This window comes from Leptodactylus fuscus, chromosome 3 (genome assembly GCF_031893055.1).
Source record: "Leptodactylus fuscus isolate aLepFus1 chromosome 3, aLepFus1.hap2, whole genome shotgun sequence".
Lineage (NCBI taxonomy): Eukaryota > Metazoa > Chordata > Amphibia > Anura > Leptodactylidae > Leptodactylus > Leptodactylus fuscus.
The window spans coordinates 18,818,236-18,834,147 of NC_134267.1; the positions used below are offsets into that span (position 1 = coordinate 18,818,236).

General features: G+C 42.8%; 1 protein-coding gene across 1 annotated transcript; it reads right to left on the minus strand.

Moving 5' to 3' along the window:
• Window positions 1-871: 871 nt before the first annotated feature.
• Window positions 872-15,510, minus strand: LOC142197091 (calcium/manganese antiporter SLC30A10-like). Its single transcript, XM_075267156.1, has 4 exons — window positions 14,515-15,510; window positions 12,246-12,329; window positions 8,277-8,516; window positions 872-5,646 (listed from the first exon to the last, which is right to left on the minus strand). The coding sequence occupies exons 1-4, from the start codon at window positions 15,068-15,070 to the stop codon at window positions 5,165-5,167; spliced, it is 1,362 nt and encodes a 453-aa protein (XP_075123257.1). The 5' UTR covers window positions 15,071-15,510; the 3' UTR covers window positions 872-5,164.
• Window positions 15,511-15,912: the final 402 nt, after the last annotated feature.

Genomic DNA, 15,912 nt, shown 5'->3' on the forward strand with positions numbered 1-15,912 from the left:
CCATATATCCCTAGTGACACTAGATGTGTAATGTTCATCGCCATGGACTTGCATACTAGGCCTAACATCAACTGTCCAGTCAACCATCTTGAAACTGAAGAACCGCATACTTTATGGAACTTTCATCTGCCTCAGTAAGGAACAAAGTGTCCTTGTCAAGTTGGGGTGACTTGCAAGGGTCGGCAACTCAGGAGGAGATAGGCCGGGCACAAGAGAATAGTGTGTCTGCCAGAGCATATTGTCATCATCTCAACACTTGCTAGTGGTCACCAAGCCCTAACTACAGTTACTGAAACCAAGGGCCAAATGTGCACAGTCAAGTTCGGTTCCTTTTTGGTGGTGATTGACTCTACTTAAGTAGATGGGGTAAGTGTTGTACCAATTTATCCAAGTCAGAGCAGAGGTGTTATTTGAAGTTCCTGGGCCAAATGCAAAATCTGTAATAAAACGCTTAAATACTATTTATTATTCCAAATAGTGTTATATTTTATGTCACACAGGGACCTTAGGGGCCCCCTTGGGGTCCAGGGCCCAGCAGCAATTGCCATCTCTGCATGAATCCAAGTATGTCTACAATTAACTGTAACACCCAGGAATTTTGGGCTATTTTTTTTTTGTAGCACATTTCCTATGGTTCAGCTTCTGGAACACTCAAGTCACATATGATACTTAGTGTTATACCTAGTGCTGGTCCAATCCCTTCTCGGACCCTGCACTGGGCCATAATACAGTATATAACGTTACCCAAACTGTCCCTTTAAGAATATAAAATCTGCTAAAATTTTGTGGCAATCGTTCCATCAAAATATTCAGAAAAGACAAAAACTCTCAGAGATTATTACAAAAATAAACACTTTATTCCATTTGTTCATCATTTTTACACATCAATAAATGCCCAAAATACATTCAATGTCATCTAATAAAAAACACTGCACAGAAAACTGAGAATACACACATATAACAAAGAGCGTCACATTGTAACGGAGGGAGTAAAGACACAGTCAGGATTTTTACTTTTTATTTTTACTTTCTAAATTTATTTTTCACTCATTATCATAAAAATGATTTGTTTCCTCTTTGGCTAGGTTCACACAGAGGAATTTTTGGGGCGAAATTCACCACATAAATTGCAAAAAAAAAAAATCATCCTGAAAAAAAAAATAAGAACCCTGAGTGATCTTCAGGCCCATTCTGCCATTGGCAAGAAGATTTCCACACCGAGATTTTGCAAATTTTATGAAGATTTTGAAAATTTCATGCAAAACCTGCCCTATGAACCTAGCCTTATTCTAGATCAGGACCTTGGTGTGTAGCTGTTCCCCTAGGGAAGGTTCACATGGTGCCAAAAATAATCAATGGGGGAAAAATCTAATATCTTTGTAAAATATTTGTATTTTATTTTTATTGTGCATGGCAATGGTATTGTCCAAGCAAATCTGAGGAATTTTATGAATTCAGTCATTGTCTTTCAATGACTGATAAATCCAGTAAACCCCCTAGAGAACTGAAATGAGACCTAGCCCTATGGGACTGCTCAATCCGTAGGGTCATCATTCTTTTGGAAAATGGGTTTGTTTGTCACCGACCAGATTCCCACTGTAATTTTCTTTGGAAAAATTGAATCAGGGATCAACAACTCGCATCTGATTGGCTGTTGGCTTGAGGGGGTGGAGCATGACACAGGTTTTCTCTCTTTAGTGGTGTTAAACTCCGCCTATTCAGGTCAACAAAGTTTATTGGTTTTCCCTAAGTTACCTAGGTTGTTTTTATCCAAAAAGAGTGCCTCTATTATCCATGGGTCGATCTTCTAAGGCTTCACCTTTAACTTTAGGGCACCAAAAGATATCATCTAAACCTTGGTGCCCATATCGGTAGTAGCAGCCAAATCTTTCTCAAGAAGGCAGATATAGTTTATAGACTCTTTCATATATGATTGTTGTAGGAAACAGTGAATTAGGTTGGAGGAGGTGGCATCTGGTTTATCTGATCTCTAATCTGAACAGGGACCTTGATGACTATCTTCCTTAAAGGGATTTTTAAAGGGACCCTTTAGTTTGGAACTAATTTAACTGTTTTAAATTATGAGCAATTTCCTGTTCATGTTCTATTTGGAAAACCAGCAGCATATAGAAGCCATTTAAGGCAGGCTGGGAAATTAGTGGCCTATCTTCTGGGTATGGTATCTCTTAAAGGGGGCGCGTCTCTAGAACCAAACTTATCAGTAAAGCCCTGCAGATAGATAGGTTACTGTCACCAAAACCAGAATATCACCCCAGTCTGAAGCTAGATAGGTTACTGTCACCAAAACAAGCATATCACCCCAGCCCTGCAGATAGATAGGTTACTGTCACCAAAACCAGCATATCACCCCAGTCTTCAGCTAGATAGGTTACTGTCACCAAAACCAGCATATCACCTCAGCCCTGCAGATAGATAGGTTAGTGTCACCAGAACCAGCATATCACCCCAGTCCTGCAGATAGATAGGTTACTGTGACCAGAACCAGCATATCACCCCAGCCCTGCAGATAGATAGGTTACTGTCACCAGAACTAGCATATCACCCCAGCCCTGCAGATAGATAGGTTACTGTCACCAGAACTAGCATATCACCCCAGCCCTGCAGATAGATAGGTTAGTATCACCAGAACCAGCATATCACCCAGCCCTGCAGATAGATAGGTTACTGTCACCAGAACCAGCATATCACCCCAGCCCTGCAGATAGATAGGTTACTGTCACCAGAACCAGCATATCACCCCAGCCCTGCAGATAGATAGGTTAGTGTCACCAGTACCAGCATATCACCACAGCCCTGCAGATAGATAGGTTACTGTCACCAGAACCAGCATATCACCCCAGTCCTGCAGATAGATAGGTTACTGTCACCAGAACCAGCATATCACCCCAGCCCTGCAGATAGATAGGTTAGTGTCACCAGTACCAGCATATCACCCCAGCCCTGCAGATAGATAGGTTAGGGTCACCTGACTCATGCAGAGTTTTCCCTTTATGAATTGCTGATATATTTTTGTTGTCAATATGTAAGTGAGCTTTTTGGAGCTCCAAGGGCACTGATATTGCCCCTGAAGACGAAGAGGCAATGCCAAAAGTGAAGCTTTTCTCGTTATATTATGTTAATAGTACTTTAAAAATTAGACAAAACAATGACGTTATATTTATTTACTTTTTTTCTGGGACAAGACGTTAACTCATTGCATTTTACATAAATTAGATTGAACAAATATGTATAACAATCTTTCACCTGAGGACATATGGAACGGAAAAATATAACTTTTAACAAATACATGAAATATATAAAACTTTTAGACCTTCATTAATCGGAATGGTACAAATATATACACAATATGTTTCAGGGTACATATTAAAGGGGTTCAGATCACAAGTTGTCCTACCAGTGATCAGACATAACCTGACAACAAGTATTCAATTTATCTGCAGTGCCTCCACAGGGGAAATTAAGCATTACACAGTGTCCAGGCAAATCAAGGGTTGTCCATGGTCCTCCTCTTTGCAACCAGTTCCTGAGAGAGGGCAACCCATTCATTTCCATAGTGAATTAAATTAATATAACCTCAATTACAGTGAATTATATAATATACATAACTGTTGTTAGGGAATATTAAGCACTAATATACACAGCTATGACCTGTATACCTGAGAAGTAATTTTGGCGAAAGACAAAAAATTGTGCTTCGAAGCAGCTCTGACAAAATGAGGTTAAAATACAAAGAACACAAAAAATTCAAGTAAAATGTTTCGATAGGATAATTGAGGGTCCTGAACAAGAGATTCCAATATATTACACAAGTCACAAGGTATCTTCTCATAACTTTACCAATCTGATGACGAGGTCATCAATATTACAATCCTGAAAACCATTTAAAGGGAGTGTGTCACCAGAACCAGCATATCATCCGAGTAACGCAGATAGATAGGTTATGGTCATTAGAACCCATCACATGACCCGAGACCCACAGATAGATAGGTTAGTGCCACTAGAACCCATCAGATCACGAGTCTCGCAAATAGATAGGTTAAAGACATCAGAACCAACATATCCCGAGTCCCACAGATAGATAGGTAAGTGGCGCCAGAACCAACATATCCCCTGAGCCCCACAGATAGATAGGTTAGTGTCGCCAGAACCCATCAGATCATGTGAGTCTCACAGATAGATAGGTTAGTGACTCCAGAACCAACATATCCCTGAGTCCCACAGATAGATAGGTTAGGGTCATTAGAACCCATCACATGACTCGAGCCCCACAGATAGATAGGTTATGGTCATTAGAACCCATCACATGACTCGAGCCCCACAGATAGATAGGTTAGTGACACCAGAACCAACATATCCCTGAGTCCCACAGATAGATAGGTTAGTGTCACCAGAACCCATCAGATCGTGTGAGTCTCGCAGATAGATAGGTTAGTGACTCCAGAACCAACATATCCCTGAGTCCCACAGATAGATAGGTTACTGTCACCAGAACCCATCAGATTGTGTGAGTCTTGCAGATAGATAGGTTAGTGACTCCAGAACCAACATATCCCAAGTCCCACAGATAGATAGGTTAGGGTCACCAGAATCAAACTATCATTTCTCCTTGAGAATTGCTGCCTCAGCTGCCAAAATATCTCCATTTTTGACAATATTCAAAGGAGCTCTTTAGAGCAATGTTGGCATTGCCATTGCACCAAAAACAGCTATATTTCAGCAACCAAGGCAATTCACAAGGGGAGAACACCATTTAATTGATGTGACAGTAACCTATCTATCTGTGTGGCTGGATTAATATACTGGGGTCTGGGGACACACTCACTTTAAGGAGTATATTTAAAATGGTCTTCTAGAAAATTGTTATCATTGGGTGACAACTTAGCTCCTACTATTTGCCCAGTTTGCATCTTGTCCTTCGTCATTCACTCAGTGATCTTAGCAATACAGTACTGTGACAAATTATATTTTTGGGTTCTCTGTATTGGTACATTCATGGTGTCGGCCCTGAAGTCAAGATACTACAACAAAAAACTACACACCACAGACCAGGTCATAGTCATCACTCAGGAGCTCTAAGTCACTTTGGTCCTCAGATACAAACAATTCATGGGGGTACATTCACCCTCCAGTCCAGGCCAATAGCTTAAAACCGGGTAGACTTGGCATTCAGTGCCTCGCTTTCTGAATTTAGGCCATTGGCAATAACCTTCACTTCCGGATTTGAGGAATATTCAGGAGGATCAATTGGAATCTCAACATCGGTATTTATATGATTACTTCGGTACCACACTTGAGGGGACTTGCCTTTCTTGGGGCCTTTGCCATTCATCTCGACAAATGGCAGCAGTTCCTGGCTGCAGCAGAGGCTCTCTTTGCACTGTTTGGATATGCAGGGTGCGTTGCATTCCAAGGAGAAGTCCTTTGCATCTGGAAACTCAGCCTGGAGCGTGACTGCGTGGATGCCTTGTGCGTGGAAGATCTTACGGATGCTACGATTGGCCGAGGCGTAGTCTTCAAGTTTGTGAAACTTCACGTGGAGCGTTGCGATATTCTTCCCACTGGCTAATTCCCAAATGTGGATTTCATGAACGCTTTTCACTCCTTCTATCATGGAAATGTTATCACCTGGAAAATGTAATTAAAAATGTAAAAAGAAAATTCTAATAATAATATTAAAATAATTTATAAGCCTTAGGAGACCGGTTTCTGATTTGGGGAGTTGTTCTCCTTTACATTGCGCTCACAATCACCGAATTCCCAGTATATTTTACTTCTAAGGATCAGAGTTGGAAAAAAGTTACTGACTCCAATTCTGGCTTCTAAATAAAACCATTCATTATTTTTTATTCAATTCTACAATTACTGTTGTATAATTAATTAGTAGGGTTGAGTGATCGGGTTCAGAAAAGATCGTATCCCGATCGGTGATTGAGGAAATTTCACGATCGCGATCGGTTGGAAAATGATCGGAAATCGGATTTTGAAATGTCAAGATCGGCTCAACCCAGAAAGTGACTTTTCCCATAGAGAAGCATTGACTAGGGTTGAGCGATCGGGTTCGGAAAAGATCAGATCCCGATCGAGCAAATTTCACGATCGGGATCGGCTGGAAAATGATCGGATTTTAAAATCGATCCTGAAATCTCGAGATCGGCTCGACCCTATTGATTAGATGTATAGTTTGTTACATAGAGGCTATAGAAACATAGAGGAGTCCACATTTTGGCCTACCAACTCTATGGCCCTGGCGCGGTCCCTATATGTATTAGTTGGTCAGAGATGGGTGAACCTCTGAAGATGCCTTTCATTTTGGGTTTAGGTGGTTCAGCCCAAAAATTCACTTTGGGTTAATCTTGTTCGGAAGTGAAATTATTATAAAATAAGAATAAAATAAAAAGATACACCCAGATTATAATAGGTGGAGGCCCATGGGACGTCATGAAGACATGATGCTTGGTGCTCGCCATGTGACTAGGCCTCAGTATTGACCTGGGGAGCATAACATCACCCAGAAGAAAGCGCTGGACACCACAAGGAGGCCCAAAAGAGGTGAGGTGAGTATAACTATCTATTATTTTTTACACCTCCCCTGTGCCTCCATCTATTATACTTAATAGTCAGCAATCTCGTACAATGAGTGGGATCGGCCAACAGTGATCTCATGTATTTGGCCAACTTTACGCAGACAGCAGTCTTCTTATCTGATACTTGTTCATGGTTTCATGGTCCGCTCACCAGGAGATTATATGGTTGGAGATTATCTGTATTTATTGGAATGTTCCCACTTTAGGGTTCTCTGCTTGTTTGCGCTTGCTTTTGTTTACCCGCAGCTGGCAATGCTACATAGGCCTTTGTGTTCTTACACGGAAATAGTCTCCTAGAACTTGTAGAAATAATGTTTGACCTCCTCCATTTTTGATCTGATTTTAATCTCACTTTACATGTATTGACTTGTTTTTTACATGCCTGTACACTACTTGTATGTAAACAACAGATGCTACGTTAGTTGAGTGATATACCGAATATTTGTAGAACAAAGGATCAGTCATGCTAAAATGCAAGATAACAATCCTTATCTTTCACAAAATCTGCTTGGACAAGTTGAAGGAAAATTTCCCCATACACATTAGACTATAGACATGATCCGAGACATATGTGCAGCTATAAGAAGGGGATACGGTAGTTTGAATATATGGGGTTAAAATATAATATTATTTATTCTGACCACTCTCTAATTGATTCTAGGTGTTATTTTTCCCTTTCTCCCTACTCAAACAAGTCTTTGTCTGATTAGAGTATTCTGCACATGGTACTATACATAAGCTATGGCAAATCTGATTAGAAGCAACATCCTAAAGGTCTCATTCCCATTGGATGAAAAGTGAGAATGCCTTGGATAGGTGGAGGAAGGTGAGTATAACGGTTTATTACGTAAAAAAAAATAATGCCCCAAAAGTTGTCCATAGTCTATAACATTCAAATCTATGGGACACCATTGCAGGACCCATAATAGTTCCTACTAAAAGTTCATCTAGTGAATAGAACAATGCCCTAAATGTAAACAGTAGCTCTATGGTGGCCCTGACAGTCAGACTTGCACCAAACTAAAATTGACAGCCCCCCTTAAAAAGGACCTTTCACCACTTGGGGCACATGCGGTTTTATATACCACTAGAAAGCCGACAGTTTCAGCTTTCACATTCTGTGCCCCCCCTGGTGAAGAGCTATCGGTGCCGATACTGTAGCTCTTCACCATCAGAAGGGCGTTTCTGACAGTCAGTCGGAAACGCCCTTCCTCACAGTAGCGCCTATTGCGTTGTACTGTGAGAACAGGGAGGAACGCACATAGATGAGTACTGGGGGGGGCGTTCCTTACTGCTCAGCATCATCACTGGTCGGTAAGCAACACCCCCTCTCACAGTACAGTGCTATAGACGCTGCTGTTAGGAAGGGCGTTCCTGAATGACTGTCAGGAACGCCCTTCTGATAGTGAAGAGCTACGGTACCGGCACCGATAGCTCTTCACCAGGGGCACAGAAGGGCACAGCCGCTGAAGTGCGCTGAATTCAGCAGACTGTTGGCTTTCTAGCATTGTATTAAATCACATGTGCCCCAGGTGGTGAAAGGTCCTAAGTCGTCATTTTGTAAAAGCTGGATAACCCCTTTAATAGTTGTTTTATTTAGGTTGACAAGTTGGTCCTATACTGTCTATAATCTACGTATTATGCAGCAGTAAAGAAATACATTGTTCTTACCAATTTCTCCAACCTTGATGTCTTTGGGGACCATCTGAAGCAAGATAGTGGCTGTCTCTTTGATGAGGGGGAAGGCAGAAAATAAAATGATGGCCACCATTATGACTGTCAGGCTGGGATCGATATAACACTGCCAGTTGCAGGTCGCATCAGGTGTCAGAGGCCGTACGTAAAATATAACGGCGGCCACCACAACAACCACAGACCCCAATGCGTCACTCATCACGTGAAGTAGGACACCTGAAAAGACAAGAACTCAATGTAAATCAATGTTCACGTAGATTAGCATCACACCATCTAGAAATACATCCATAGATATTGTCTTAGAGACTGCGGATGGGCCAAATTTTTTATTGCATTTGCTGTTTTCTTTGATGAAAAAAACATGTTTGTAATAGATTTTTCATTAAAAATGTTGCTCTGTTTGTATTGTGCAGCCGGCATGTATTCTCATACATTGCAGGCTGCTCAGTCCCATTCAGTGTGAAATCCATCAAACAGCTTGTCAGTCTGCAGCTAATATCTCAATAGGGTTGTTAGGCTGGGTTCACACAGGGATATTTGGGTCGGATTTTGACGGCCTCCGTGTCAAAATACGGTCCAAAATAACCCGTGTGAACCCGACCTTAGACTGAGTGGTCAGAGAGCTCATCTGACAAATTTTTCACTGAACATGACTGAGCAGCCTGCAATATATGAGGATTCATCCCAGCTGGAGAAAGAGATAAGTGGAGCCAATTTTTTAGGTTTTATCTCATAATATAGTCTATGCTTGTCCATAGTCTAGAACATTAAAGGAACACAGATTTATTGTATTATCTCTAATACAGGGCCTAAGAAGTGGAACATAAAATAGGGATTTTTTTTTTTTTTTTCAATCTGTGTTATTCATCTTCCTCATGCCCTACACTATACTTTTTGACTTGAGTATATACTTGAGTATAAGCCGAATTTCTCAGCACAGTTTTTGTGCTGAAAAAGCCCCGCTCGGCTTGTACTCGAGTCAGCAAAAAAAAATAAAAAATTATTTTTTAGGAGGGGGGGGGGGCTATGACCAGCCGCAATATCAATGTATAGAATCTCCCAAAAAGTAGTGGGAAAAAAAAGCAGCTTAAAAAAATTTTTTTAAAAAGTTCTAAATCCCTCCTTTCCCTAGAATACATACGAAAGTAGAAAATTACTATGAAACACATACACATTAGGTATCCCTGTGTCTGAAAGTGCCCGGTCTACTGAATATAGGGGATCTGCAGTGCTCCTGTTCTGTCAGGAAGGGGTTAATAGGAGCACTGCAGATCCCCTATATTCAGCAAGGCTGAATTCCAAATGGGGGGAAAAACCCCAATCCTCAAGCTCAGGGAAGGGGCAGACAGACAACCAAAACACCCCCTTCCCCTCCTCTTGGGTGCATCTACTGTACCCAAAAACTCTGACCATTTTAATTTTTGAAATTTTCCAGTAGCTGCTGCATTTCCCCCCTCGGCTTATTCTCGAGTCAATAAGTTTTCCCAGTTTTTTGTGGTAAAATTAGGGGCCTCGGCTTATATTCGGGTCGGCTTATACTCGAGTATATACGGTAATTTAGCTTATATTCTTACCCTCCAAACTGGTCCCCTGCCAACAGTTCTCTATGCTTTGGCTTTACAGCTGAACCAGATCACCCTTACAAATTTATTATAATTCATGCCAAAAAAACTATTCCTGGCTGGCATGGATTTTAATCATTTAGGCGTGACTTGCACCAGTCGGAGAATTTACTATACCAGTCCCCGACTGGTGCGAGGTATGTCTGAATTGTTAGGAGGCTCCTGCCCTCATAGAAGTCTTACACCAGTCTGTAGATTTCCTTTGTCACTCATGCCAGTTTTGCTGATGTTGCAAAGAATCCTAAAATGTTACTGAGTGCAAGATACCATAAATTATATTTTATTGGTTTACAACCTGTAAATCTCCAGTCCACGTTTATCACTAGGGTGGTAAAGGGGTTGTCATGGTATACATGCCCCATGTAGGCAAGCTGGCCCTGACATCTCTAGGCGTGAGCAGCCCCAGAACACCTGACTCTAATGTGAGACTCTTCGCAGGTGACATTTCAGCTGGAACCTGCTCTACCGCATTGTACTCAGATTAAGTACATGTAAGTATGTAAACTTCGGGAAAGAAAAACAACGGGGAGGGAAAACGGCTGTAGAGAAATGTTTGGCCCCGAAGCAAAATACAAAAGTAAAGGACAAAGTAGAAACAGTCATAGTAATTACTACAATAGACTGCTGGTTACCATATTTAAAGGGGTTCTGTTAAAGACAACTCCTTTAAGAATGAGGTCCCTGGGATCAGATCCTGGCCTCCGGGAAAACACCTGATTTTGCAAGAGAAATTCCGAAAGCAGGCAGGCACTGAGATATGTAATATTACACAGCGGCCATAAATAAAGTGCTGGCCATGTAATACACGTCAAGCTTAAAGGGGAATTCTGGTTAGAGAAAGTTATGCTATCACTGAATTATAGATATAGAATCCTCACTTTGTTAATAAACAATTCACTGAAGGGATAAACCCAAAGTAGGACAAAGTATTCAAAACTTCACCTTTATTTCTAACTCGATAAAAAAAATTTTGTAAAGGTTAAAAAATGTAGAATAGACCACTCCACCTAAGTATCACCTTGTGGCCAGTGACTAGACAAACCTGAGTGCACCGTGTCAGGAGGACAGAATGGGGACAGATCCAAGACAAATATTTAGCAAGTGTCCCTAGGAAATAGACCATAATACCCTTCAAATCTGAGTGTCTTTTACTTGACCATATTTGTGTTATAGCCTGGGCCCACTGGAGGATCCTCTGGTACTCTAGTGGGCCAGTACAATACTGTATCCATTTATTTAGGGAGTACAAGGGACCCCCCAATCTTGTGATCAGAGAAGGTGTCCTTCTTGTGAAGATGAGGGTAACTTGTAACTGAAATACCGTTTTAAGGGTAAGTTCACACAGAGTTTTTTGGTCTGGATTTTGAGGCCGTATTCACCTCAAAATTCTGGCCAAAAAGACGGCTGCCATTGAAATCAACGGGAGCCGGTCAGTTCTTTTTTCGCCGGCCGCAGTACGCTCCTGTATTGAACTACAAGAGCAAGAGTGGTCTCCCCAAAATGGCCGCCAGCCTGAAGATGGAGGTGTCACTGGAGAGAGCTCTCTGGCAGCAGTGGGGATGCGCCCATTGCCGTTTGAGCACCGGGGCCCGCCCCCATTGCTGTGGAGAACTCATTTGCATACCGGTTAAAACCGGTATTTCTAAGGAACGGCGCCGCGGAGACCATGTCTAAAGGTAAGAGACGAATAGCCTTTCTAAAGGCTATTCTGACGTCTAAAGCACAAAATAAAGCGATTTAGTGGTAGAATCCCTTTAAGGAGATATTCTTGTGAAGAATATCTGGATGTCATATGGGGTGGGGGCTATATAAAAAGGGGTTCATGAATTTCAAAATAGCTGGTCATTTGTTCTTACTGGAGATTAGGTTTTGATGCCTGGACAAGTGTTCTCAGTCAAGCCAAGCGTGCATGGGGGCCTGAGGACGGGTTCACATCTGCGCCCCGGTCTCCACTTTCAGGTTTCCATCTTCTGCTGACAGGAAACGGAAACTCGGCAGTGTCCACGTGTGAACGTTTTGTGGTCTCTGCGGCTAAACCGTTTTTTTTTTATAATCAGACACAATGTCCGACTTTGTGTCCAGTTAACAAAAAACGGTTTCGCCGCCGAGACCACAAAATGCTCACGGGCGCTCACGGGTGGACAATTTGCAAACCCATTCAAATAAAATGGGTTTGAAAAATGACTCCCAGTTTCCATCTCCTGTCCAGTTTCTTGGGCAAAAGATGGAAACCTGAAAGTGGAGACCAGTGTACAGATGTGAACTGCCCTCAGAAGGATATGAGTACGACTATTGGCCACTCTACAGTCAATGGTTAAGATACCTCTAATGTTGAGGGCAGCTGCGTTCTTGTCACTCTTGGCATTTCCATCTTCCTGGTCAGATTCTTCATCGTCTATATGGTCACCTATAGCCAAAGAAGAAACGCTGTGTTGTGTATAAATTCTATAAACAGAAGAAACACCAGTTTTTCAAAAAATCTGCTTCACCAGCGACAACAAAAACATATATCCCCAGCATTGTCAGAGAGAGACCAAGTCGGACACGTCAGAAGATCTCAAGACGTCCACCATTTACCTAGTACAGAAATCTAAGGACATCCACCATTCACCTAGCATGGAGATCTCAGGACATCCACCATTTACCTAGTACAGAAATCTAAGGACATCCACCATTCACCTAGCATGGAGATATCAGGACATCCACCATTCACCTAGCATGGACATCTCAAGACATCCACCAATCACCTAGCACAGAGATCTCAGGACATCCACCAATCACCCAGCATGGAGATCTCAGGACGTCCACCATTCACCTAGCATGGAGATCTCAGGACATCCACCATTCACCTAGCATGGACATCTCAGGACATCCACCATTCACTTAGCACAGAGATCTCAGGACATCCATCATTCAATTAGCAAGGAGATCTCAGGACATCCATCATTCACCTAGCATGGAGATCTCAGGACAACCACCATTCATCTAGCATGGAGATCTCAGGACATCCACCATTCACCTAGCATGGAGATCTCAGGACATCCACCATTCACCTAGCACAGAAATCTCAGGACATCCACCATTTTTCTAGCATGGAGATCTCAGGACATCCACCATTCACCTAGCATGGAGATCTCAGGACATCCACCATTCACCTAGCATGGAGATCTCAGGACATCCACCATTCACCTAGCATGGAGATCTCAGGACATCCACCATTCACCTAGCATGGAGATCTCAGGACATCCACCATTCACCTAGCATGGAGATCTCAGGACATCCACCATTCACCTAGCATGGAGATCTCAGGACATCCACCATTTATCTAGTACAGAGATCTCAGGAAGTGCACCATTTACATGCTAAAGTTTATTAAGGTTATTAAGACTTCATCCAGCCAAAGCCTTGCTCTGGCCCATTTCTGAACCACTTTATGACCCAATACCTTCAAAGGTGTTTAAAGGGGAACCTGTGACAATGAACGTGCAGTGCAGTCTGTGGGCGCCATGTTATAGCGTAGGAGGAGCTGAGCGGTTTGATATATGGGATTATGGGTAAACATTCCAGATAACTTTTATTATATGCAAGTACATTGCAGTCTCAGGAGTCCAGTGGGCGGTCCTATGCAGTGATTGACAGCTATCTCTGTGTCAGTCACTGAGAAGGATCGCCCACCATGCTCCTAAACCCAGAATGAGCGGAGATTGTAAAGATTAAGACACGGGACCTTCTAAATCTATCCATACAATCCGCTCAGCTCCTTCAGATCTATAGGTTCTATATCTACAAGTATATCTAAGTATCTATAAGAAAACTTTCTACACCCTGAACCTTTACATTACGGTTTGGGGTTAAAGTGATCGGTATCTGCCTAAGTATATCTAACTACATTCAGCATTTAAAGGGGAAGTTCACTTTTTTGGATGAGGGGCTACCAGTTTAGGATACTACAGATCCTAAACAGGCCTAAAGTTATGGGCTCTCTCTGCAGATCAGAATTGCTAAAAGTGATCTTCCCCTTTAAAACTTGAGTCTGACTATTGTGCAAGACGTGCCCTTTATTCCAGAACAATAAGTGACTTGACTGAAACTAATTGGCCTCCAGTCATCCTCTCTTCCTGAAGATGTCTTCTAGACCGGGACCACAAGTTTTACAACAACAGCAAAAAAAATTCCAAAATTTCAAATTTTTTGCAAAATCCTGATCTGCAACTCTATGAGACATTTCTTGTCTTTCACTGCTGGTTTTAGTGAGCACATGAATGCATTTTGTAAGATCATGTGAGATAAGGACATCTAGGAATTTATGAAGTCATTAACCCTTAGTGACCCTAGATATGTGTCATATAACTACTTGGTGAAGGTTAAATGCAAGATACATATATAGAGTTAAAGGCTGTAGGAGAACTACTAGCCCCGAGATGGTTTGCCAAAATTAAGACGTTCTACCACAGTCAAAAATAGGGTTACCTAGAAGATGGACCCTACTGCCACTGCATTAAATATTTAGGGTTTTTGGAAGTTCAGGAACACCATAACATTTATAGTTATACCCATCACCCCAAACCCCTTATAAAATAACCGAAAGGCACCTGCTAAGTTGTCGTCCAGGCTCTGGGATCCTTGGCTACCCTCGGCTCGGTAAGGGGTGACATTCAGGCGATCGTTGGAGACTTTTTCGGTTTCTTCCGATTCTGGTTGGCCTTTTCGCCCACATAGGAAGCGTATACAGCAGCTATAGTCTTGGAAGACCAACAGGCCAATGATATTCACACCCAACCCCAGTGCACCCACTATCAGCACCAACTCAGGATCATCAATCTTCTCAGGCTTGGCCAGTCTTAGTATAGAGTCCACCAAGATGGTAAAGCAAAGAGCAGTGAGGAAGACGGCATTGCACAGCGCACCCACCACCTCTGCTCGGGTGTACCCATAGGTAGCTTGGGGTCCCCTGCTTGTGCGCCTCGATATACGGGAGGCTGTGATCCCAACGCACAGAGAGATCAAATCTGACAACATGTTAAAGGAGTCGGAGATCAGGGCAATGGAATTGCCTAAGTAGCCAGAGACTAACTCTGCCACAAAGAAGATGACGGTGATGACCAACATGAAGATCAGTCGGCAGGTCTTCCCAGTGTAGCGACCCATGGCTGCGCACTGGTGGTCCTTACCGAAGGCTCTTAGTACTCAGTGGTCACGCTTGTGGGGTCAGGTAAAGGGCCACTGTCAGCTTTGTATGTGGCTCAGTGATGGACTCTTCTTGTAGTCTCTAAGGGCAGAGCGCATATGGCGGCACACAGCTGGTAGTGTATTAGCCAGGGTGAGCAATCTGGTTGTTTAGCAGATGTAGCAGAGCTGTGATGCTGTTCTTGGGGTGCTGAAGCAGAGTTAGTGGTGCAGTTTTTGGGGTGCTGAAGTAGTGGTGCAGTTCTCCAGGTGCGGGTGGTGCAGAAGAGCTGTTGTCCTGGTGCAGACGAGCTGTTGCTGCGGTTCTCCTGGTGCAGGTGTTGCTGTTCTCCTAGTGCAGGTGGTCTTCTCCTGGGTGCAGGTGGTCTTCTCCTGGGTGCAGGTGGTCCTCTCCTAGGTGCTGTTGCTTCCGAGCAGAGGGATCAGAGCTGCTGTGAGTGCGGTTTATATATGAGGCTGTGATAAGGATTGTTGCTGTGTCAGGATTATCTCACCACCCAGCCGGGGCCACTCCTATTTTCCAGCACGTAGACGGGGTAGTGTGCAGCCTGACTCTCCTCCTGTTTCATCTTATTATGTCATCCGTATAATGAACCCCTGACACGAATGCCAGCCATTCCCTATAGCATTGTACGTGCTGCCATCCTCAGCAGTCTCCACTCACGCACCACTCCTAGATCTTATATCTATTTCTGGAAAGCTGGGTGTCTGTCATCCTGCTTTCCCAGAGTCCAGAAATATTGAGATGTGTGGACGGAAATATGAGATTTCATACTAGCCCATAGGGATCCCCAAGGGCAATG